At 38.9% G+C, this 25,433-nt stretch overlaps 1 protein-coding gene across 4 annotated transcripts in view; it reads right to left on the bottom strand.

Annotated features, from left to right (window-relative positions):
• The window catches only part of NRP1 (neuropilin 1), a 147,237-nt gene that overhangs the window by 12,365 nt on the left and 109,439 nt on the right, over positions 1-25,433 (bottom strand). Inside the window, exons 8-13 of one of the 4 annotated variants that reach the window (XM_073002950.2) lie at positions 22,734-22,878; positions 21,871-22,205; positions 14,519-14,663; positions 12,967-13,071; positions 9,049-9,108; positions 652-789 (exon numbers count right to left, since the gene is read on the bottom strand). In XM_073002950.2, the coding sequence (XP_072859051.2) occupies positions 652-789; positions 9,049-9,108; positions 12,967-13,071; positions 14,519-14,663; positions 21,871-22,205; positions 22,734-22,878 (928 nt within the window). Of the gene's footprint in view, positions 1-651; positions 790-4,942; positions 5,164-9,048; positions 9,109-12,966; positions 13,072-14,518; positions 14,664-21,870; positions 22,206-22,733; positions 22,879-25,433 lie in introns of those variants that run through there. The other 3 variants (XM_073002952.2, XM_073002954.2, XM_073002955.2) reach the window with 3 other exon arrangements.

The raw sequence follows: 25,433 nt of genomic DNA, 5'->3' as shown, positions 1-25,433 counted from the left end.
CCCCTAAAATGAAATATACTTGTCTTAAGACTCAATTGAAAGTGTCTCTAGATTTAAGAAGCCCAATTTTGTCCAATTTCCTTGTCATTCTCATTAAGTAAAGGAGTGCTAGCACATATGACTTATCTGCATAATGAAAAATAGAAGAATAACTGAGAGACATTGTGGGTCACAAAATGCCCTTTGCTTCACCAGGCTTTGGTGGTGACATTCAGAAGCAGGCTTCAAGTACGTGATGGCTTACAATCTTATTAAAGAAGGAAGCCTGCTTAACAAAGAAGCTGTATAAAGTGTCTTGAAAAGTATCCTGATTTAGGAGTACTTCGAAAAAGTTGCAGAAATTACGTGGTACAAACAAAAAGGCTCCACCACATGTGACAGAGTAGCATCAATCTGAATCTGATTCTAGGAAGGGGTTTAAAATGGCACTGTCTGTTTTCTCAGTGTGAAATCCAATAACATAAAGGTCTTATAACAATGGTTCACAACCAGATGTTCTTGAATGAAAACTCCCAGAAGCCTTCATCACTAGCTGTGCTAGCCAGGATTTCTGGGAGTTGTAGTATCGGGGACCCAAGGTTGGGAAACACTGTCTTATGCTTATGCTGTCTTATCCATTGCCCCCCCCTTCAGATGTGAACCTTACATTACCTGTGTGATCTTGAATTGGTCCTGTCTTGCTGGTGAGCACTGCCCACCTCAGGTCCACTTGGTTATCATGCTCCCACTGGCAGACTGTCTTCTGAGAACTATAGCCAAATCCGCAGTTGAAACCATAGGCTGGAAGTTCTTTTTTTCAAATGGATTGAGGATTGGTGGAAGTGGGGGCAAAGAGAGAGAAAGAGAGAGAGAGAATATACATTGCTAAGTCAATACTGTACTTCACTTGAAAAATTCCTCTTAAGTTCATTCTACTCATGTTCTCCAGATGTTTTCAATAGCATTTCTATAGCCCAATTTCCTGAAGATGATCGCTCAGTTCATATATAAAGGCAGTGTTTTGATGCTAAGTGAATTCTTAGAAAAAGAATCTGATTGACATAGTTTGTTGGTAGCTGTAACAGCAAACTGTGGTTTGGCATAAACCTAGTGGGAGCCAGGGAGAGAAGCAAGGCCAGTGCCAGGTATAAACAGCACCATGCACTGATGGAAGGGATAAGTTTCAGCTGCTATTACACCACCTGCAAACTGCCCATTGTTTTGACAGTGTGAAAGAGCATGGCTCCAAGTCTTTGGGGGAACATGAAATAGTAGATTCTCTACAGCCTGCAATGACCATACAGTAAACGTCAGCATATAGGCGGGTGCTACTAACGGGGAACTTGTTGGGGGTGGTCTTTGGAGCTGCCGTACAATGTTGCAGGGAACACAGCACTAAACCATGGTTTGGCATTACATAAAAACTAAGCCATGCTTTCATGCATCACTTTCATCCATCCTTGCCTTAAAACTATTCATTTGCCCATCTTTTGCATCCAACCATTGTGTTTTGTGCTATGATCTAAATATCTGGTAGAAGATGCCTTCTCATTTTCTGATTTTAATAAATATCCTGGTTTTTAACTGAGGTTAGCTTAGCTGATCAGACACTGTTTAGTTGGGCATTTTATCTTATGATAAATCAAGAACAATCCCTTTCTCTTTCACTGTGTGAGAGTCAAACTATCAGTGAGGAAGAACACTCTGTTTCTAGTATACAAGTCCCTGAATATGCTTCTTGGGTAAGCACACCAGCCATCCCACCAATCATGCGGCATTTTGATGCAGAAAGCATCGCAGAAGTGCAAAGGAGCATGTTGTGTCAGCTCAGGGTGTCTGCTTGAAGCTGACTTTGAGATACGACTTTGAGGAAGAGACCAGGGCTTGGAAACAGAGCATCATGCCTTGCATGCAGAATATCCTCAGTTCATTCTATGCAACAGGGGATTGTTCTGTTTCTTTCCAGGCTTGGTGAATGTTCTAGACACAAATATGTATCAGGAGAATTTCCTGGCTAGTTTCAGACCTTATCTGGCAATCACAAAAAAGAAATCAGCTCTAGCAGAACTCAAAATGAAAAAAATAAAATAAAGAAAGGAGATAGTTTATTCACGAAGGCTTTCATGGCCAGGATCTAATGGTTTTTGTGGATTTTTTGGGCTCTTTGGCCATGTTCTGAAGGTTGTTCTTCCTAACATTTTGCCAGTCTCTGTGGCTGGCATCTCCCAAGCTACACCAGAGCACAAGAGTGCTGTCCTCTGAAGATGCCGGCCACAGAGACTGGCGAAATGTTAGTAAGAACAACCTTTAGAACACAGCCAAAGAACCTGAAAAACCCACAACAACCAAAGGACATAGTTATTCCTTATCCTTTTGCTCTGGTCTACGTGACACTGTGAAAGGTCTTTTGGGTGTTTACATATTCTGCTTTTTGCAACCGGTTTAACATACTGTATGTATTAATAAATAATCATAACTTAATGAAGCAAAGTTTTTTACATGCTCTTTAAACTGACCCACAAGATGGCAGTATTTAAATGAATAAATTTGGAAAGAGAAAAATATGGCCTGTAGCCAACAAAATACAAAAGAAGCTTCAAAAGAAGCTCCTTGTAAAACAAGGGAAGTCTAGTATAATATAGCTTATTTTGGTCAGAATGAGATCATATCTTGCTTCCAGCTTTGTTCCTGCTCTGCCCAGTGGTCTTACATAAAACAGTTTTATCATTTTTCATTGTAACATGGAATTTGATTAGCAGGAAAAAAGGGTTTTTTTTTGGTTGTCATCAAAAACCAAAATTTGTGAAATTCCTTTCTTGCAGTTGAGGACTTGTGGAAGAAAACTCCCACCTTAAGAAGGGAATGTTCCAAAATGAATAACCTTCTCTACGATTTCACAAAGTTAGAGAGTGAATGCCTAAAGACATAACTCAACTTTTTTTTATTTTACTTCTCTTTAATTAAAAAAAGGAAAAGAAACTCCCAAGGATCTCATGACAGCACTGAACAACTCACGTTTGAAGTATTGTCTTGCTGTCATGATTGATTGTTCCTTGGGCTTCAACTAGGAAGAATGATAGCACAACCATTCAATCGCCTTTCAACAGGAATGACATAGTGGAGGACAATCTGACATTAGAAGCATTCCTATGATAACAAAACATGGCACACTACACTGATCTTCAGCTGGCAGGCTCTGATTCACAGCTGGTCAGGTACATGAAGTGCATTACAGCTATTTAAAGGGTTTTCAAGGACAAAGATTAGAAAGATAGAGAAAAGGAATAAACTATAGGCTAAATATGCACACAAATCACATATTATAGGATAGAGTTAAAGATGGTCTAAAGATGGCTTGCAAAGACATTACACTACAAGTGTATGGCATGCTAGTCTCATAGAGCAGTGGTTCCCAACCTTGGGTAACCCAAGTGTAGGACTGCAATTCCCAGAAGCTTACACCACCAGCTGTGCTGCCCAGGGTTTCTGGGAGTTGCAGTTCAAGAACACCTGGGTTACCCAAGGTTGGGAACCACTGCCACAGAGTATAAACACACTGTGGAACACGTTTGGCCTTAGCTGTGCTACATAAATGAATTCATTCTAGCCAGATATATTTCTAGATTGCAGTAGTATGGGCTGCCTGATCTAGTTGTGAGTGAACATACAGAAAGATAAAGCAGATATGCCTGAAATGCAATGTGTAACTGTTTGAAGTACACGTGGGCAACCTTTTTGCCTTCAAGAGCTGCATATGGCAGTGGGAAATGGGCTGGAAGACTCAAACAGGTGGTGGTTATTATGGTTGGAGCTGCTGGTGGAGGAACTTGCCTTCACCAGCTTCCCTGTTTCTCTTTCCCCCCATCTCACTTTCACACACCTTTCCTTCCCTCATTGTCATACAGAAAAGCCACAACACAATCACATTCTCTTTCCTCTCTTTTACACAGAATCATACCTATGATGAAATGGATCTACTGTCAGCAAGTGCCAGCTCTTGTTAGTACAAGCTTGCTGCTTTGCAATAGCCCAAATTATTCCACTCGACATAAAACACTTTAAGAAACCCAAGGGCCATACAGTCTTTCTTGGCTGGGCATCTGTTCTGGCATCTGAGAAGAACTTAATGGAAAGCTACTGCCTTGAGTCAATGTAGCTAGAAGTCCTTTTAATTCAGCAAATATTCTGCTCGGCCTGGAAAAATAATTTGCAGATTTGGGGTTTTTTTTCTTTTCAGAAGAGCACAAAAAGGCATTGAATACAACAGTGAGTGCACTGGCTGCCTAACAAGCTGTTTAAATTAGAATTGATGTGTGATGTGTAGCAATATCTCCATATGACTCCTTAAAAGCACTGAGGTACCTGGTACTGTGTAATTAAAACAAATCTGGCCTGTGAGAGTAGCCAGCAGCTGCATTTTTGGCCACATCTTGTTCACAGCTGGAACTGTTAATACTGTACATGAACTATCATCTGGGCAAACCTCTTGCAGTATCATTTGTCATGCTTGGCCCATAGAGCTTTGACACATTATGACAGCTCTACTGCTAAGTAAGGAGAGACATGGTGCAGCTAATCACACAACCATTTGGAAACTCTAAAGAAACAACGCCATTATCAGGATTTGTCCATTACGGCCCTCATGGGGAGGCCACTTTACATTACCCTGCATGGAAGCTACCTGTCACCAAGTGGCAGCAGCTCAGCATCCTGATGGGGCAATTTTGTTTTGCTGTCACTAGAAATGTTACTTTTAAAAATGCTTGTGGAGTGTTGGAAGTTAAAAGCATAAGTACAAGTAACAAGTAAATGGCCGTGTGTGTTTGTGTGTTGGTTGCTAGGTGAGCCAAGGCACCTCCTGTCTTCTTATCTTTTTAAAATAAACATTCGTTCCTAAACAAATTGCTACTCTCGGACTTAATTTCCTTTTTTCTTTGGGGGAGACAACTTAGTTCTCATATTTCAGAGATAGTGGCATGGGGTTGCTTTCATATTGGCTACTAACACACCCTGAAGTATGAAGGCCATTTTAAAGGGGTTCTGTATCTCACTTTAAGGGACGTGGTGGTACTGCGGGTTAAAACCGCAGAAGCCTCTGTGCTTCAGGGTCGGAAGACCAGCAGTCGTAAGATCGAATCCATGCGACGGAGTGAGCTCCAGTCACTTGTCCCAGCTCCTGCCAACCTAGCCATTCAAAAGCATATTATAAATGCGAGTAGATAAATAGGTACCACCACGGTGGGAAGGTAACGGTGTTCCGTGTCTAGTCGTGCTGGCCACGTGACCACGGAAACTGTCTTCAGACAAACGCTGGCTCTATGGCTTGGGGACAGGGATGAGCACCGTGCCCTAGACATGACTGAACTAAATGCCAAGGGGGACCTTTACCTTTATCTCACTTTAAGATTATCTTCTCCTGCAGTATCTCTGAATCTTCCTGAGGCAATAACTTAGCTTTCTATTTTTATCTAATTATGCATTTTTGCAAGGATTACTGTTTATTAGATATAAGCTTAGTAACAGCCCTGTGTAACAACCTTAATACCAAATACGCTTAGAGGGAGAATACTGATTGATCTGAGTGAGAAGCTTCTGCCATCCATCATCTGTTATATGGAACAACATTACAATGGTGTCCTTACAAGGCTGAAGTGTTTAGGGCTGCGCTCTCATAGCACACTTCCTTGGGAGGAAATGAGGTTAGAGAAGTTTGCTTCTGAGGAAATACACATACGGCCAAACTACAAAAGGACCGAAACAATGTTTGTCCGGTAGTGAGGCTGGAGAAACACTTTGAGATGTTATGTTCCATGTTTGTAATGTGAGTCTCTGGAGAAACTTCACTTCTTTTCATAAAAAGCAAACTTCAGCATCCTAAACTTAGGGCTTCAGTGGTCACTCTGATATCATTCTTTTTGACTAGACAGCACATCTTGCAATGACACATAATTTGCTTATTCATGAAAATGCAAGCTTAAATTTAAGAACTGTAACTTGACTGATGCTGAATTTTTATATATAAAAAGCCTTGACAGCACAGAACACACACACACAAGACATACAGCCTATCATGACTAAGACTGATCATTTTCTATAGGCATTCCTTGCTTTTGGTTCAGCTGGTGGGGGCTAGTGGGTTTTTTGTTTGCTTTTTGGTAGCGAGTGGATTCACACTGGGGTTTGTTTTTGCTTTCTGGCTCGTGTGATCACCTATATCCTAGGGTAATGGCAGTGTTAATGACAGAGGAGGGTGGATGATTTGTGATCCTGGTGAGAATCGTAGCAATTTGAGGTATAGTGTGGACTCCTGCTCCCAAAATTGTGAAGGATAATTAAACATTCCATGTGAAAGACAGCAACAATTTAGCTGCCACAAGGAAACTTTGAAGAGACACGGATAAAGCTGAGACTGTCTCCCTCTCTAGGGAGTCCATTGGATCCACATTGCTTCTGAAACCAAACCTTCATCTTTACTGGATATAGCTGTGTGCTCAAGCACATGAAGGCAGTGGCCTCCGGTGGTGGAAGGCTAGGGGTGGTCAAGACGCTGCAGTTCTTGTCTTCCCCTCCTAATAAGGGCCATTCTCCAAAATGAGCTGTTTTTCACTTGTGTATGCCAGATGGTGACAGAAATAGAGGGAGGGGAATTCAATGTTTCTGCTAGGGAAACAGTATATGGGGGTGGCAAAAGCCCTACATGATCCAAAGTTGTGCTTCACTTTCCATCACAAGTGTGAACAAGCTTTGTTCATTCTTAATCTTTATTTAGCATCTCAAGCATCAGTTGCTGCATTAGTGTGGCAGCTAGTGTGATGAAGTACGACTTGAGAGACTGGCGTTCAAATCCACACTTGGGGAGGAAACTCACAGTTTGTATGTTTGAGGTACTGAAAGAACAGGGTGCCTGAAGGAATAACAGGGTAAGAGCAGGGTATACACATTTTCCCTAATTATGTGATCCGATCTGAGGAGAAAGCCAGAAAGTCCTGATATTCATTATATTTATCTCTGGCACAAGCTCTGATCTTGGGCTATTCAAATTTTCTCAGTTTGACCTGATTTACAACATTATTGTGAGGATAAAGTGAGGATGAGAATGATTACATAGGCTGCCCTAGAGGTCACTGCAAGAAACATGAGGTTAAAAATGTAAGAAATACATAAATAAAAACTAATTCAGGTCTATTTCTTGTCAAACATAGCCAAGTGCTGATAAGGGACAAACATCAACCTCCAGATCTATATTATTATAATACTTTTTGGCCTAAAAAGGGTATTATGGAATGTCTTCCGAAAAACACATCTTTTTCACACATTTCCTAGGATAACAGTCACTCTTATTTTTTCTATAATTTTTATTATTTATTATTTTTCTTTATTTAAAATATTTGTATCCCATCTTTCTCCTAAAAATTATCTAAAATGATATGCAGCATTCCTTCCTCAGATGTTTAGGGAGATTTTTTGTCCCTTATTATCTCTTGGCTATATTGGCTTTTATTTAAGAAAACCCAAAAAATTTCCAGTATAAGAACATCCTTAAAAAGTTAATGGAATAATACGACATTTGGGATATTAGGATTACTGTGAAATAAAGCAGCTGTAACTATAATGTTTGAACAAGACTTTTTACACTTTGGTGGTGCAGAAAAAGAGAGCAAATCCTTCTGCCTCAAGGAATAACAGAACAGGATGTCACTCACAATAGCATATGCTGACTGAACAAACCTGGAGGAAGAAAATATTTTGAGGCAGAGGAAAATGTTCACCTATTTGCCATGGAAACTCAGAGGTTAAGAGCCACAACAACGCTGGAATTAAGTTCTTTCCATTCCCTTTTGGCTAATCAGGCCTGAAACCTCCTTGTCTTGAAGAAAACACTGTCCTTAATCATACATTTATTTTTTGCTTGTAGCAAAGCCTATAGTGTCATATTGTAGCTGAAACACTGGTATACACATCCACACCCTGTTAATAAATTACTCTGGAGGCAGTGCTTGATTGTGGTCTAAAGGAAATGGGAGTGACTGAGGAGTGACCTTTTCCCCCTTTTACAATCATTAACACAAAGCAATGAAAATTGCTGATTGTTCATAGGAAACTTTGGGTGAATTTTCTTTCTTTCTCAACCCATGCAGACTATTAAAAATGACCAGAAGTCATAGCATGAAGCCCCGTGAAGCTGAAAATTAAACGGTTTTCTAAAAGCTATTAGCTATTGTATTGATTGGGGGAAGACCAGCTGCCACTAACAGCTTCTTTCCTCCCTGCCTAAGTTTATGGTAACGGTTTTCATAACCTCTTTTTAAGAACTCCTAGTCAAACACTGTAAAATTGCCAAATGTAACATGAGGGGAAAAGAAACCTGGCAAATACATTTTTTTTTGTTAACTGGTGATCCATAAAAAATGCAATGATAATCTTCATAGTTCTTTTACCTATTCTGCAAACACTTATGGTATCATATCAGATGCCATGACAAGGAAAATGTGTAATGTGCATGTCCTTCTCATATCATGTTATTCCTTCAGGCATGCCAATCTTTCAGTATTAATGTGCTTCAGACATGCAAACAAAGACATGTTATCTCCCAAGTGACCAATTACAAAATAAAAGTAAGATAATTTGCCAAAAGAGAATTGAGGCAAACTCATGTCAGAATAAGCAGAAGATCTTTTCCTTTCAAGAGTGTATTGCTTCAAGGGTGTATAGCTTCAAAATCTCACCTAACACAGACCCTAGGTGAGTTAAAAATTATTTAACACTCCCTCTCCCCAAATGCACATTGTGTGATTTAGCCTGTACATTTTTTGGAAGTATTGTCACTATTTGGCATGCACTGATACAGACAGGAAGCTAGTTCTGTACTGCAGATCCATGTGGATGAAAGGAGTAAAATATTTACTGTACTGAGCTTGGAGACCAGATGCTACTTTATACTTCAGAGACTTTGAAGGAAGACAAAGCCAGAAAGTCCTGCAATTCATTATGTTTGTCTTTGGCACAAGCTGCAACTGTGAAATGTACTATATCTTACCCAGAAACAATTCCCTCCCTCTTAGAACATACCTGGCTGTACTGTAGTGTCAATTGCTGTTGGTTTTTCTGTTATCATGGCTGTGGTACTACCTGAAAAAGGAATGGCACAGGATATGTCAAGTAGAAGAGCAAAGATAGACACATGAATCACAATAGTTCCTTGCCTGTGCATGTAGTTATGTGAAAATTCATGCATGAGTTCACCTTCTAAAGGAAAAATCAAAATATCCTTGATCTCTGCCTTGAAGAGAGATATTATTTGAGTGAGTGAGTGTTATTACCCAAGGTATAACCTTTGGGAGATGGAAATGTTGCTTACTAATTAATAATTAAAGAAACACTTTAACATTCCTTTACAAATGATGCAAATTAGGAATTGTACAGTCTCATCAATCAAAATACACTGTACAGAATGCAACAGTGCTATTAACTTCTGAAATCTATCATCATCATCATCATCATCAGAAAGGGGTGAAAAAACTTGTTCTGAAATAAACTGGCCCACTCTGTTGGAAGAAATAGCTCACAGGAATAACAAAATGTTGAAACACCACATAAATTAGGTATGTGTAAAAGGAGTATAAATGAACCAGAGTCTATGATTGATTTGATGTATGGACCTGGGGTTCATAGAAAGTACTAGGTGCTGATCTAATTTCACTTTTTTATATTATGTTCTTAGCATTGAATTACATTTTGTTTGTTCTGTTGCATTTTACATTGTTAACCACCCAGAATAGTGGGTGGAACAGCCAGCCAGCCAGCCAACCAAGTGGGTGAGATGTGTCACTCTTTTGTTTTTAACAGATCCTAACAGAAGACAAATTACTAATGTGTTACCTATGACATTAAAAAGTGAAATTTCACATGTACACAGTTCCAGTCTGCTGAATCATGGCCAATGGTGCCATAATGCATCAGTTAGACTAGGAAGCAATCAAAGTCCCCTCTAAGCTGCGTTCATGCTCGTTGACCCAGAACTTTGTCGGGGCTGCACATGGCTTGTTTAATTCCTGTTTTGAATGAAGCCCCACCCACTCCCATGCACACGGAGTGAGGCTCCCATGCAGTGGGACAGAAACTTAGAGGAAACGCTGACAGCAATACTACTGGAACACTTTTCCTAGAAATAAATGCTCAGGGAATGTGTAGAGTATTTAGCAACATTTGGTCATTTGCACATTTTTATATTTTTAGCCATCATACTGTAGTTTTTTGTTAGAAAATCCTACCCATACTAAATGTAAAGATAAAATCATTTATTTAACTAAAGAGAACAGAATGTATCAAGCAATGAGCTGTTGATTAGCATCAGCTGAACATTCCTTCCATCCCTGCAGGGAAGCATTTGAAGTGCCACAGTGAGTATAATTGTGATGAGGTTTAATGAAGCTATATTACTTCTAAGCCTAGGAGTAACAGAAAGATGTAATAAGATATAAGCTGAAGATGTGAGTGAGGCATGCAGAATGAGTATATCTACATCTCTATAAATATAGTCATAAATATCTATAAATATAGATATATAGGTCAAATGTATATGAATTAACAGTGTTTGTCTTTGTTAAAGGAAAATCTTAACTGGGTTGGTAAAAGATGCAATTAGCTGAAATTTAGTTAGGGAAGTTTCTTTTTCATGCACCCATTACAATAGTTTCCTGGGCTATATGAGGTTTAGTGGAATCATTAAAAGAGAATACCCAAACTCTTAAAATGAAAAAAATAAAAATAAAGCAGACTTCTTTGTTGGCCTTAACTCCTCTGCAGGTAAATGATCAAACAGACTGAGTTTTCCTGAAGTGATACGATATCAACAACAGTTTTCTATGCAACATTTGCAAAGAAGATGCTCTCCTTTCCATTTCATGGCATGGAAGCTAAGTATCAGCATCCGTGGTTTTAAAAAGAAATTCTGTGTTATGAGTTTGCGAAGTAGTATTTTTGAAGCAGAGTAATATTTTGCCACTTTTGACTTGGTGCTTAGCATGAAAATATTAAATTTGAAAAGAAGAGACCGCAATCGTGTGGTACTAAAAAAATTCCTATGGACTGGTCACTCTCTTTATAGCACTTGTTTTCTAGAAAAAGTTTTGTTGCACAAAGAGTTAGTCACTTACTGTAAATAGCAAGTACACTTGCTATTATGGTTCCCCCTGCCTTACTTTTAGGATATTACTGCTATTTAGTCCTTATTTGAAGGGGAAAACAAAACCCACTCTAAGCCCATGAACAACTTTTTGCTACCTGGCTAATGTTACCTAAAGTCCTCTGAGTATGCATTGTATTACCAGACTGTAACTGGGTTGGAAATGTTGCTACACAAGCTGCACAGCTGTATGGGAAACAATAAATGTTGAGCCCTCCAGCTCATAAGGGAGAGCTCACGCCATAACATGTTGCAGAATGAATAAGAGGCCACTTATTTGTAGGTATCTAGATCTGGATAACACAGAGGTTCTGTTCTGTCTGCCAGTTCAGACACAGAGCCTTATGGGACAAAGAGAGTACCAAACAGCTACATCAGCCAACCTAATTATGGAATGTAAAAGAAACAGATACACTCTGGTCTTCATAAAAGTGAGCCCAGGGAGACCTGTTCTTTCTGCAGTCTTCTCTTTCCTTGCTAATGCTCAGCAGTGGTGCAGAGAGTTCGTTGTGTCTCTGAAGAAGTAGAAAGGGTAGAGCACTGCTGAGCTGCAGTTTGAGCGGAATGGAAAAGGGTAATGAACTAGAAGAGCTGTTCCTTCCCAACCTTAGTGACCTCATTCCTAAATGTAAATAGAAATAAATCTACCCAAGTTTACAAAGAGGAGTACTTTAGAAGAAGGAAAATGGATCTCGGCCAAAATTCTCCTTAGCACTAACCTATCTTTCCGTTCAACTCCTCAACCAAAAAAGACAGGTGGAAAAGAAATCATCAGCCTACATCTAATACAAGATTGCTGGGGAGAAAGAATTCTGAGTGTTTGTTAGTTTATCAATGAGATCCAGGTACTGTTAAGTTGCACCTGATGTACAGTGAGCCTAATAGGGCTATTAAGGTATGTGAGAAATAGTTTTATCAGTGGCACCCCTCAATTAATTTCCATGGTTGAGGGGCTAATTGAACCTAGGCTTTCTCAATCCTAGTCCATCACTCTATCCACTACATCACTCTGACTCTAGGTTTATGAATAAGGATTTTAAGTTTTGTTTTGTTTTTTTAAAGACACAAGATTTTCATTTGGACTGCAAACTGCAACTGACTGAATTGGTAGATGAACTAAAACTTTTGTTCAATAATCACAGAAGTCGATCTCAACTAAACTGTTTTTGGAAGGTTCTTCTTCTGTTGTTGTTGTTCTTGCTTTAGTCATACATACAAATGAGGAAGAATCATAAATAAGTCCTTGCCTTGCTAATTTACTAATTCTCTTTCTACATTGTACTCAAAGTAGGTTGCCACAAGAGGTGTGCAGTTTTCTGTTTTTTGACTACAAAACAAATTGTTCAGATTTATGTTTTTGGAATTTTTGGGAGTTGTAATCTAATACCAGAAGTCTGCATATTATTAGGTCATCTCTATAACAGAGTGATAGTTTTTGTTTAATAAACTCTACATTACTTCCTACTTCCTTCAATATCTGAAAATCTTAAAAAAGCTACTAAGTCCAAGAAGCTAAAACAAAATCTAATAACGAATTAACAGAAGAATAAATGATAGATTGAATTACAGATCAAAAGTCAACTAACTGACAAGATGATTTTTATCAATAAAATTCATTGACGGACTGGCAGCCTTAATTTTTCACATATGTCAAAGCAAATATATCTATAATGTCCCCTCATCACCCATTGTGTGCAAATGTTGCAACTGTCATTAGGAGTGATAAAGGCAAGACAAACATTGGAACTGAGGATTGATTCGAATGAAATGGTGTTGCAGTGGAATGTGGATGGTTTCTGCACCTGTCAACTGGAAGTCATCACCTGTTCCACTGTGGCAGTTGGCTTGGTCATCATCACACTCATCCACAAGGTTGCTGTCAGGTGTAGTTGGGACTGACGTAGGTACTGAAACAAAAATCTCAGGTAAATTATATTCCATGGCTGCTTCATCACAAGTGTGTGCAGTAGCACACTTGCAGTAGCAAGATCTTTCATTCCACACAGGAAATCTCTTCTAGTTATCATCTTTCCATTTCCTGCCCTTTGCCCTCTCATTAACTTAGTTTGTGGTGTTCAAGCTAAAGTCCAGGGGAAAGAACAGGAAATTCGGTAAAATCAACCCTCTGGTGGTTGTTATTATCAACTAATATGGAAAAAGTATGGAAAAAAAAGATAAACAGCTCATCACTTCCTCTTACAAAATATACTGTATAAGGGTTACAAGAATATTTTGTTAGAAATATCATTTTTAAGATCTAGATTTGAAAACAGCAGACTTCTAATTCACCACCAGAAGAAAAACTGAGTCAGAACTCACAATGTCTGCAACACAGGAAGTCACAAAAAAGGGAGGGTGCAGGGTATATCCTCAATATTTACAGTATCCTCACTGTGCCATGACTGGAATGCTTTGGAAAACCTTTGCTTCAGGCACACAGCAAAACTGGCAGGTCTGCACAGTTATTTCATACCATTTTGCTGCCTCAGTGCCAGCCAGCACAATGCATTTTCTCTGGGTCAAAGTTCCTAGTATCCAAGAAGCCATGCAACTTAGTTTGCCACAAGCACCTTCGTCATCCATATCAGTGGAACTTTAATGAGCAGTAACCATTTGCTGCCCGTTCATGCTACTTAAAATTTGCTACCTTAGGCAGCATCTCAACCTGCCTAATGGTAGATCCAGCCTTGCAGAATAAGCAAGTCTGTGTAATCCTTTGATTACATAGACAGATCAGGACACAGGGGCTAGTCAGACTCATACAGGGATCTAGCCAGACCCCATACAAAAGAGGTGTGTGTGTGTGTGTGTGTGTATGAGAGAGAGAGAGAGAGAGAGAGAGTGTAATATTCACTCTATATAATAAGAGTGAATATTACTGCCAAATATGTAAAATATGGAAGCTCTGTATGGATTTGGATCATCTCTGGACAGTATTTTGCTTATTTGGGTGACATCACTGGAGGGAGAAAGTGTACTGAAATTATTGGAAGGTGCCATTTTACATTTTTTGGCACACATCACTTACCCTTCCAAATCAATATAGAAAAAAAAGGCAAAAAAGAAGTAGTGAAGAAATATTTCTCCTATTCACTTTGTTAGCATGATTTTCTGCAGTGTTATAGCTCAACAACAACTCTAAGCCTTAGAGCCTTTGTTTCACAGATCAAATAGCACTGGAGGGACCAAGTATATTAGGGCTGGGAAACTAGAGTACTGTACTGTATGATATTATATCATTAATGGCAAATTGAGAAGGATCAGACCCAATGTTCTCACTCATCGGAGGCAGAAGCAGAGAATGCAGGAAAAACACCATGCAGGAAAATAATTAATCTTACATCGTGCAATTACCTTCAATTTCACAGCCCAGTAGTTCCATCCTCAGTCCCAAACCAGCATGGGTGGCTCTTTCAGGGTAAACACGGATAAATCTGGTTGTTATAGGTTCAAAGGTACGAAGCTCAGGAGTATCATAGTTAGTGTTGCCTTCAAAAATCTGCAGAGCGTATAAACACACAGAGACACATTTTTGTTTAATAATCACATGGCAAGTTTACTGAGATTTTGCACATCTCTGGTATTTCTGGCTGAAAAGTAAGCAAAGTCCTAGATATTTTACAGATAGCTGACTTTACAATCAAAAATGAGAAATGGATAGTGAAATGATTCTGAGAAGCTGCATATTTCATTTTCTACAAATCATTCCATCAGGATCAGCAGAGAAGCCAAGTGTTTTTAATGAGACATGTTTTAAATGAGGCTTGGGTCTTGAATTTACATGGATGACTTGGGCACAGGAGTCCCCCTGGCCTAGACAGTGTCACTGGTTGGGTAACTCTTCTCAGCCAAGGGTGAAACTTTGGCTCCAGTTGTCTCCACTTGTGCAGAGGCTTATAAATTATAGTTACATTGCAAAGGCACAAATTAAACTTTACAAACCCCAGGAAAAGTTAGCTGCCAATATGCTTCCAAAGCATATGGTCTGAGAACTTAAATAAAATGTGGATCACTGACTTTGCTATGCTGTGTTCGACACTGTCAAGGGTGCGTGAGAACAAAGTCAACTGGAAAGACATTTTTTTATGTAGCCATCAGTCACTTCTTCTCCACTGCTGACACAAATTTCAACTAGGACTGAACTGGTCTGAAACCACTCTTCTTGATGTTGAGTCAAGCATTTGCAGTGTTTGCAAATGCTTGACTCAACATTTGTTGAGACACTAATCACCCATCTACAGAAAAAGACAAAAGCCTGTCTCACAGCCATAAATACTGGATTCCCAAGCCAACTACACCAGAGCACAGAGTGCTGTCCTCTGAAGATGCCGGCCACAGAGATTGGCGAAACGTTAGGAAGAACAACCTTCAGAACATGGCCAAAAAGCCCAAAAAACCCACAACAACCATTTGCAGCGTGTCCATTTAAACCTCATGACCTGCACACATTCTTGTGAACAAATGACATCTGAAAGGCAAGCTTCATAAAGTGCTAATCACCATTATTGCCACACAAACAGGAATGTCTGATGGACTTTCCTTCTTCCAGTGAGCATGGATTAATATAATTTTTAAAAAATATTAATGTTTGACATTGCACTATGGGGTTGTATGTGATATCAACAGAGAGATACAAAGGAAAAAAATAGACATTTAAATGTCTTTGGTGGAAACGCCATACCATGGAAGCCATCCATTTTCTTCTTCCTTTTGCCCATCAGGCCTTTTAATTGTTCTACATTCATCTGTTTTACATTACAACAGCCACAGAGAGTCCACTGAGAAATGCTTCCATTTGGTGGCAGTTCCATGGTGGAGCTGCTTCTGGGTAGGGATTCTTCAATCCACCACTGAATGTTTCTGGCATTATTTGGTGCAGGAGTAGACACTCTCTGCCCAGAAGGTCTATTTCATGTGCTCAGTTTATTATAATCCTACCACTGTCAGCAATCTTCATAGGCCTGGACTGAATAACATCCTCTGCACCCTTGGTGACTGATTAGTATGTTTTGGGATTAATCCCCAAATAGGAATCAGTTATTTGATGATGCATGAATGACAATACAAATGAACAGGAATCAGTAATCCATAATAGAACTATGAGTCCCCACTCCGTACATTGTCAGAGAAATACCATAGCAAAATCTAGGTTTCAGAGCACCAACCAACGCCCCCTACTACTCCAAATGTTGAGTTCTCCTGATGTATCTAGTCCTATTTCTTTATCATCTTAATTTGGAAATTCTGTTCCAAGCAAAAACTAACTGTAGACTGAGCAATAAAAGATGCAGAGACACCCAGAAACAAGAACCGCGTGTGTATTGTTTTACATTCCAAGTAACAAAAGCTGGCTCAACTACAATCACTCGCTCTCCTTTGGAATCTAGACTGAAGATCACAGGCGAATTTATGGAACTTCTAGTTTTTAATCTTCCTTCTTCCCCATCATATTTTGATAAGAACTGCAGCTGTACTAAAGGCTTTTAGGAAAGGAACAGCACACTACCTAGCACAGCACATTCCTCCTAAATGACCCTTAAAACCTAGAGACCTTCAAACAAAGCAGACACCAAAAGAAAGAATGATGGGAAGAACATACAAGGTTTATACCCCCGTTTCCATCCAAGGTAATTTTGGGACGTGTAGTATAGCTCAGTGGTTCCCAACCTTGGATCTCCAGATGTTCTTGAACTAAAACTCTCAAAAGCCTTCACCACTAGCTGTGCTGGCCAGAATTTCTGGGAGTTATAGTCCCAGAACATCTGGGGATCAAAGGTTGGAAACCACTGACATAGCTCAATAGGCTGGAACATGGAGGCTGGGAGTTCAGATCTCCACCCCACCTCCTGGGGAAAGAGTCAGACAATATGACCTGCATGTGTCTGATGAGGTTACATATTTAGCTGCCCATGTCAAGCTGCACAGCCTCAGAGTGCTATCAAAAGGTGGGACTAGTAAACAATTCCTGAATACTTTATTCCTGAGTCCTGCATACCCTTCCAGGCTTTTCTAGGTATAAACCCTGGAAAGGGTCACCAGAATCAACCTGATTGCATGTAATTATAGTTTATAAGAGGCTATAATAGGAAGGAAATTCTTTTTATTCCAGCTTGTTTCACTAGTTGCTACTTCAAAGCAGCCAATGCATTCTAGTTACTTCAAATATGGTGCTAATTTACTGTACCAAATTCTTGGCTGTTTAAAGTAATGATGCTCCCAGGGGCTGCTATCATTAATTTTGCGTGACCTTAATTACACTTAGGTGACATAGGAGGTATAGGTCAAAACTGAGGAGCTTCTAGCTCACAGACCAAATTTGGTGCATAAGAGAAGTTTATATAACCAATAAGATCTTGGGATGAGGCCAATGCTCTTGCCCCAATTTATGAAGCCCCGTTCCCTCAAAAGAGCCTGAGAAAATGGCAAGTTATTCACAGTCCTGAGGCAGCACTTCAACTTATTTCTTGCTCCTTCAACTCCAAGGAAGCTGCATTGTGAGTCTTCAGATCGTGATCTGTAGCATCCAGTGCAGATGTTAAGGGTCACACTTTGGAAACTATTAATTGGGAATTGGGTGCCAGCTACTGAATAGCATTATCTGAATAGCCCAGAGTGGTCAACCAGCCCAGATGGGCGGGATATAAATAAATAAATAAATAAATAAATAAATAAATAAATAAATAAATAAATAAATAAATAAATAAATAAATAAATAAATAAATAAATAAATATCTGTGGTATTTCCTCTGATCGGTTACTATTTCCCTTGATTTTCCTGGTTAGCATTAGTGACTGCTTGCAGTATCTACACAAATTGTGTTTGGTAAAGGAAAATATGGGAACACCGAAGGAATGGCATAGCAGTCAAGAAAAGAACAGAAGGAAATAAAAATAGAATGAAAAGAAATAATTAACTCTTGACAGAGGGAGTCAAAGGATGATTGTTTTAAAAAGGGTTACATTCTCAACTGCACAATCCATTTTTATTTTGAATAAAATCTGAACATACTCAAGATAGTGTTTGGGGATGAAGCCTCAAAGACTCAATCCAGTAGAATCTAAGGTCATTCAGTAACTACATGTCATTCAAGAGGATTAGGAAGGTGTGGCTGTTTATACTTTTTACTTAGGATTTATTTTATAATCAAATTTTGTTTCCAATATCATAAAAGTCTGCAACTGAATGAGAATGGATATGAAATGGAATGATTTTTATAGTATAGGTGCAGGCAACTGTAACTATGGAAGCCAACCTTAATTATCGTTTAAATAGCACTATATAATAATGGAAATTTTTCTATTAAAGATTTCAGAACGATGTACTGACACACCGGCACAGAATTCAACAGACGTTTAATGGTCCCTTGAATCCTAATTACATTGAATCATTGTCTTGTTTCAGCTGTGTAGTCTAGACCTATCTGTGATTTAATTATGATTGTTCATTCATACACAGTGATCATTTGAGAATGGGAAGAGGGGAAGAAAGACAGTATTATTTCATCTACCACTAAGTTTATTAGATAGTTTCAGGGAGACTAAAATGTATTTGCAATGAGGGTGGTAGTGGTGGTGCAATAAAGCTGCCTTTGAACAGGTCTCATCATTAGTCTGTTTAGCTCAGCATTTGCTACAGTGAGTGGTAGGGTCCGAGTCTTGAGAATACAGATTTTTTTTTGCAGGTCTAGTACCGGATCTCTGTTTTAGTGCAAAAGGATAAACTTCCATATGCCCCACCAATAAAACTAACTTCATGAGAAACTTTTTAAAAATAAGATTGAAATTTCAAAAAGCAGTTTCAGAGCTGAACAAATAACAGTACTATCAAAATAAATGTCTGGGGTTGTGGTTTGTGCCTGTCACAATCAGATGTTTGGCATGTCTCCCCAATGAGAGATTGGAACATATCTGTAATCGTGCCTGGGTTATAGAACACTTTTCCTGGTGGACTTAGGTGGCTACCTCTCTGCTCATCTTCAGAAGAGCGCTGAAGACCTACTGATAGTCTTTTTCACTGACTTTGTTCTGTTGATGATCCTGATGTTAGCAATTAAAAACATAGCAGCCAATATCCTGTTCAATGGGCAGTATCCTGTTAGAACATGAACGAGCATGGAACCGGAATCTCATCAGATAGCTGTGGCAGCTTTTTCAGTTGAAGTTCCGTGCACATAAATAGTGTTCCTTATTTTACACATGTTACAATACATATTTATTCTACTGGCCATGTTTTGCATTGCATTTTTGCTACCTTGAGTCACTTTGAATATCTTTATTCAGGATAAATATTTATTAATTTATTAAAACATTTATTAAATAAATTGTACATTACAGCTCTTTGGTATAGCTGTATCAAATAGTGCTTTTCTTCTAACAAAATAGTAAGTAAATTGTATTTCATTTCATGAAGCAGAACTACTTTTAATTTATTATTGTAATCAGTGTAGTTACTGTTGCGTACAGCCAAGCTTGATTAATATTTTTAAAATACCTAGGTCCTGCTTTAATATCCAGCAGGCTCCTAAATCCCAAGAATTTATCATATTCTCCCATGGAAGAAATATTATTAAATCTGTTGAATATTTTAGTAGGATTATGAGTGTTACACAATCTCATTTTTTTAAAAAAAGTACTAATCTCTGAAGCTTATTTCTGTTAGAAATGAAAACTCTGAGTGGTCTCAATGTGTTTGCCAGGATTCATTTTTGTCAAGACTGCTAGTTTTTGACAGTGATGGCAACTGCCTTGAGTTTAATACCAGAAGGCCAAGCAGCATAAGGTATGTCACATTAAAAGCATATGGTGCTCTACATTTTCTCTGGGGTTTGGAATAATATGTCAAAACAACACGTATTTTGGAATGAAAACAAGTGGTTAGGTCTTATTGTTGGATTTATTTACTCTTCACACTTTATGGTGAGCCCTTTACTTGCAATATCAAGGTCATTTGAAAACAGATTCGCTTTTGCATTTATTTGCAAGAGAAATTAGAAAAAAAATGGATGCAGCTGTTCAAGAATAGTTAGTATGGTGTAGCAATAGTGGACCTTGGGTTCACATTCCAACACAGATGGTTCACTGATAATCTTGGGCCAGTCGCTATCTCTCAGCCTAGCATACCTTATAAGGTCATTGTAAAGATAAAACGGCATGAGAACAGCGGACCACCCTACTGTTCCTGGAGGTAGGGCAGGAGGCATACATAATGAACAGATATCTAATACAGCTATAGCACACCAAGAATTTATCAACATATTTCCAATAGTTTGCAGAGAAACTACAGTCTAGAAATAAAATATGAAACTGGAAGGTATTCAAAGCTCAAGAATTAATAGCATCCCCACATTTATGAATGTCAACAGCCACCATACAGTAAATTGGGGTTTGGGCATGTCTATTTTCCAATTATGCTGAGTCAGGAAAAACTGAAGCAGCCAATGCTTTCTCTTTAGAATCGGCTTTTCTCTCACAGTATACAAATCTCACAATGTTTTGGTTTGGAAAAGCATTCACTTCTAAATTCTTGTCATCCAATCCCTCCTTCTGTTTCTACAGAACAAAGCTGTTTCTCAGGCAAAACAAAGAACATTTTATATCTTCAATACAGATGGCTGCTTAAGGGATATAGAATATCAAATAAGCTCTCAGGGTGGTATATATGGTCAGAGGCTGTATCTGTTTGAAAATTGTACTAACGCTTACAACTGGATTATTTTGTGTTATCTGTTCTTTTACAATTAGAATTCCACATCTCTTCCCCAGTTGTCCAGAACAGCCATGACGCCTTGGAAGATTCTGGGAGCTGTAGCCCATAGAAGTAACTTTTTCAAAGTCTAGTCACTTGAATTGGCAAAATAAAAATGAGTGGGTTCTGCAGACTAATGTCAGCCCTGATGTTTGACAATGACCCACGTCTCCAATTTAGTCAACTTTTTATGTTACTTCACTGATCCAAAATATATTTGCAAAAAGAAAAAAAATGGATTAGGAAATAGGAGAATGGGGTAAGCCAGATGATACAAAATCACTGTACTGTAATCAGAACAGAATAATATAGCATAGAATCACTATTGGTTGCGAAACATTTGCAAAAGGCATCTAGCTAATATGTTTTGGGTTAAACAAAATTTTCTGCTAGCAGTAGCTGTAAAGATTGACTAGGTAAGAAAAATATAGTTCTGGTTTACTTGAAGCTAAACTGCTTTTGCTACTCTAAACTACCTGTGACTCGACTGCCATTCTGCGTAGAAGAGAAACCCTGTCAGGTTGCAGTGGGAGACAACTAGGTGGAAGATACACCAAAGAAGTAGCATTTTTCCCCTCTACTAAATGAAGATCTTCCTGATGTTTAATATGTTTTTCTCATTTGTATACGGCCACATGAGAATGCCTGAAACTACATTCTCTGCTAAACGCATCAAATCTATTGTTTCAGTTTCTACAGAGACTATAACACTGTAAAATCTTTTAAAGGTACATAGGTCACCACCTTATTCCAACCCGACTACACTTCTAGCCTGCTGGAGCCTACTTTGACTATCAGCACCTATCTAGATAAAGAGCTGAAGACAGCAGTCTTTTACATTAACTGGTATCTGATCGTTTCAGATTGGAGATGCTATAAATGGAATGTGAGTCCTTAGCATACAAAGCATGTACTTCGTCTCCTGCACCTATTCTTCAATACACATTGATTTCAATCTCACCTTTGCCTTCTTTTTGCTGGCATCCATAATCCACTTCCAATCTGATCCATTGTAACTGTATCCAATCTTGAATTTTCTCATGAAGACCTTATTCTCTCTGTGTTTGCCTCCCTGGACGATTATGCCCCGCACTATCTTCTCTTCACCGAGATCTATTTGGAGCCATTCCTTTCCATACGTATGTGTGGCCGATGGGGGTAATGCCCATCCTACTCTGCTTGTTATAAGACGGGCATTTTCTGGGAGCCAGTTTCGGTCAAATTCATTTGATGCAGTAATCTGGGAGTCAGGGATCAGCCCAGATACCATACCCAGCATGCCAGAGCAAGGATAATCTGATGATGATAACAACAAAATACAACTGTAAATCATAGTACAACATTATATTGTGTATATGTACATATATGACTGCACACATATCCCAGGATTCTGTAGGAGGGAGCCATGACAATTAAAATGATATCAAACTGCAGTGACTGTATAGATATACTTCTTTTGTATCCCAAGCAGGCTGTTTATGTGCTCTATGTCCTTTGGGAAAATCATTTGTTTGTTTGTTATTGGAAACTGGAATAACACAACAATAATCATATTTCTTAGATTCGTCTCTCTTTAGAAAATGTGCAGATATTTTGTGTATGGAGCAGTGAGGATTCTTCTCCAGCACAGTTCCTTGTGCTTACTCTGAAGGAAGTATCACTATATTCAAAGTAATTATTTCTAGATAAGTCTGCTTAGAACATTATCCCTTCTATAGGTATTCTCTTACTCTATACTTATGAAACTTTTTATGGTTTTTATACTGACACGCCATCAAATATTTGAAAAATCAGCATAGTTAACAGTTCATGAACAGCTCTCACCTGTAATTTTACAGCCATACACTTCAAATCTCAGTGATATCCCAGTTTCCCAGTTTGCAGGTTTGATTCTAACAAAACGTGTGAGGACTGGCCTGGGAAAAGGTCTGTAAGCAATATCAGTGGGATTGGTGTTTCCTGCGAAAACCTACAGAAAGAGAGGAAGACATGCTTTTTCTTAGCTGTATATATGAAAGTTTGTCTCAATTAACAGCACAGACTCTACAAAGCATTTACTCCATATTAGCAGGGAGGTAACTGGTCCCATTGTCATACTGCTCTAACAGTTAAGAAGTTTCTTCCATGATATTCAGCCTAAATCTGGCTTCCTGAAACTTGAACCCATTCTTACATGTCCTGCACTCTGAGATGATCAAGAGCAGATCCTGCTCCTCTTCTGTATAACAATCTTTCAAGAATTTGAAAAGTGCTATCATATTTCCCCTCAGTCATCTCTTCTCAAGGCTAAATACACGCAGTTCTTTCATTCTTTCCTCAGAGGGCTTGGTTTCCAGTCCCCTAATCATCCTTGTTGCCCTCCTCTGAACACATTCTAGTTTATTTGCATCCTTCTTGAAGTGTGGTGTCCAGAGAGGTTTTCATAATACTTTACTTGATTCTAGGCATTTAATTTGTATCACATATTCCCAAGATTGAAGACTGTTAAGTCATACAAATTATAAAAAACTCTTGTTTCTCTTATTTATTTGATTTATATCCTGCCTTTCCCCCAGTAAAATAGAAGGAAGTTTAAAAACAATGTAAAAATGTCTCAATTAAAATAAATGCGCTGGTTCTAACCTATGAACCCTAAACAGTTTGGGTCCAAGCTATCTCAGGGACCACATCTAGTTTTATGAGCTTGCTCTGGAGTTAAGATCATCAGGAGAAGCCTTTCTCTTGATCCCACCACTTTCACAAGTCTGTTTGGCAGGAGAGGACCTTCTCTGTTGCTGCTCCCATACTTTGAAACTCCCCCCCCCCACAGGGAACTAGGCTGGCCCCATGTTTGCTGTCCTCCTGTAAGCAGAGAAAGACTTTTCTCTTCAGGCACGCTTTTCCTTAGTGACAGATTTCCTGAGTGGAGTTTTTTTAATAGATTGTTGTGCCTTACTAATTTGAACATGTTTTTGGTTGCTTTTATTTACATCTTTCAGTGTGGTATGTGTTTGATCCTTTTCAGTACAGTGGTGCCTCGCATAGCGAGGTTAATCCGTTCCGGATTAACCTTCGCTATAGCGAAACATCGCTAAACGGAATTTAAAAAGCCATAGAAACTTTGTTCAATGCGTTCCTATGGCTTTAAAACTCACCGTTAAGCGATGTTCTTCCATAGCGCCGCCATGTTCGCGCCCTCGGTAAGCGAGGGCAGGGCGCGAAAATGCAGCACGGACCTTCCGGTGGCCATTTTGGAACCGCCGATCAGCTGTTCTCCCCCGCTTCGTTATGCGATATTCGCTAAGCGAATCGCTTAGCGAATATCGCAAAGCGAAAAAATGCCATAGGGGCCATCGCTGAGCGAATGCTCCAGCGATGGCCCAGAGCCCCTAGTTAAGCGATTTCATTGCTCAGCGAGGCGCTTGTTAAGCGAGGCACCACTGTATTTGTATACTTACTGATCTTAGCTTTAAATATTGTCTTATAAAGCAAATCATTCTTTTTAAGAAGGAAGGCAGAGTAAAATATTTTAAATAAATAAAATAAAATTTAAAAATAGTAATAATTACAACTAAAACCTGGAAAAGAACATTGCATTCTTTAAAAATTCCACTCCTTAGAATTCAGTCATTTGTGAAAGGAAAGTCTTTGCCTGGCTGTGTGATGGTAACAGGAAGGATCAACCTCATCTATTCTGGAAGAGAAGCAGCCACTGAGAAGGCGTTCTCACACATTCCCTTCAAAAGTGTGTCTGAGGGTGACAGGGTTGAGAGAAGAATCTCTTTTGCTGATCTCTTTTGCTGATCTCATGCAGCCCAGGTAGGCTCGCATGGGATAATACAGTCTTTCAAACAGCCTGAAGCTTTATCATTTTATAAATAATTCACTTCTGCAGAACTCCTAATATAATCTGTAAGATCTTTTTTATGAAGCAGTCTAGATTTGTTGACCACGTATTAATTCCACATAGTTCTCTCCTTACTCTTCAGCTACCTCTCTTTCAAACAAAGGAAAAAATAAAGTCATGTAAAGATACTTTTGCTTCAGCTACTGTATTTGAGAAGATCCTACCGTAAGACAGTCACACAATCTCTTGGAAAAATTCAAGGAAAATGACTAATTTCCTTTTTCATTAAACAATACTAAATGCCAATTTCCTGGTCTTAAACGTTTTCTCCTTTTATGGGAAGTATTTCTTATACCTTCCCCCAGTCTTCCTGTTTTGTCCTTTGCTCGGAGCAGTGTTTACCAAAGGAAGTTGGGCAAACAAACTATAGCTTGTTAACTTGTATACTTAGCTTGCTCTTCATCTTTGTTATCAAAGCAGCCATAATCAGTTGTCTCGTTTTGTGGTCAATTGGAAATGGCTGCACACTAAGTTTGCCCTATTGCATCTTATGTATTTGATCTGTTTCCTCCGTCACACTCTTGCTAGCAACTGCTCTTCCTTTTTCAATGAGAAGGAAGTGGCCATGAAACGAGTATCAGCAGGAATGTCTTGAAAACATCAACTCTATTTACTACCAACCATCTGTTCAGCTTATT

Source organism: Pogona vitticeps, chromosome 6, assembly GCF_051106095.1.
Source record: "Pogona vitticeps strain Pit_001003342236 chromosome 6, PviZW2.1, whole genome shotgun sequence".
In the NCBI taxonomy this organism is placed as follows: domain Eukaryota; kingdom Metazoa; phylum Chordata; class Lepidosauria; order Squamata; family Agamidae; genus Pogona; species Pogona vitticeps.
The sequence above is the reverse complement of the archived record's forward strand: the minus strand, read 5'-3'. Positions and strand labels throughout refer to the sequence as shown.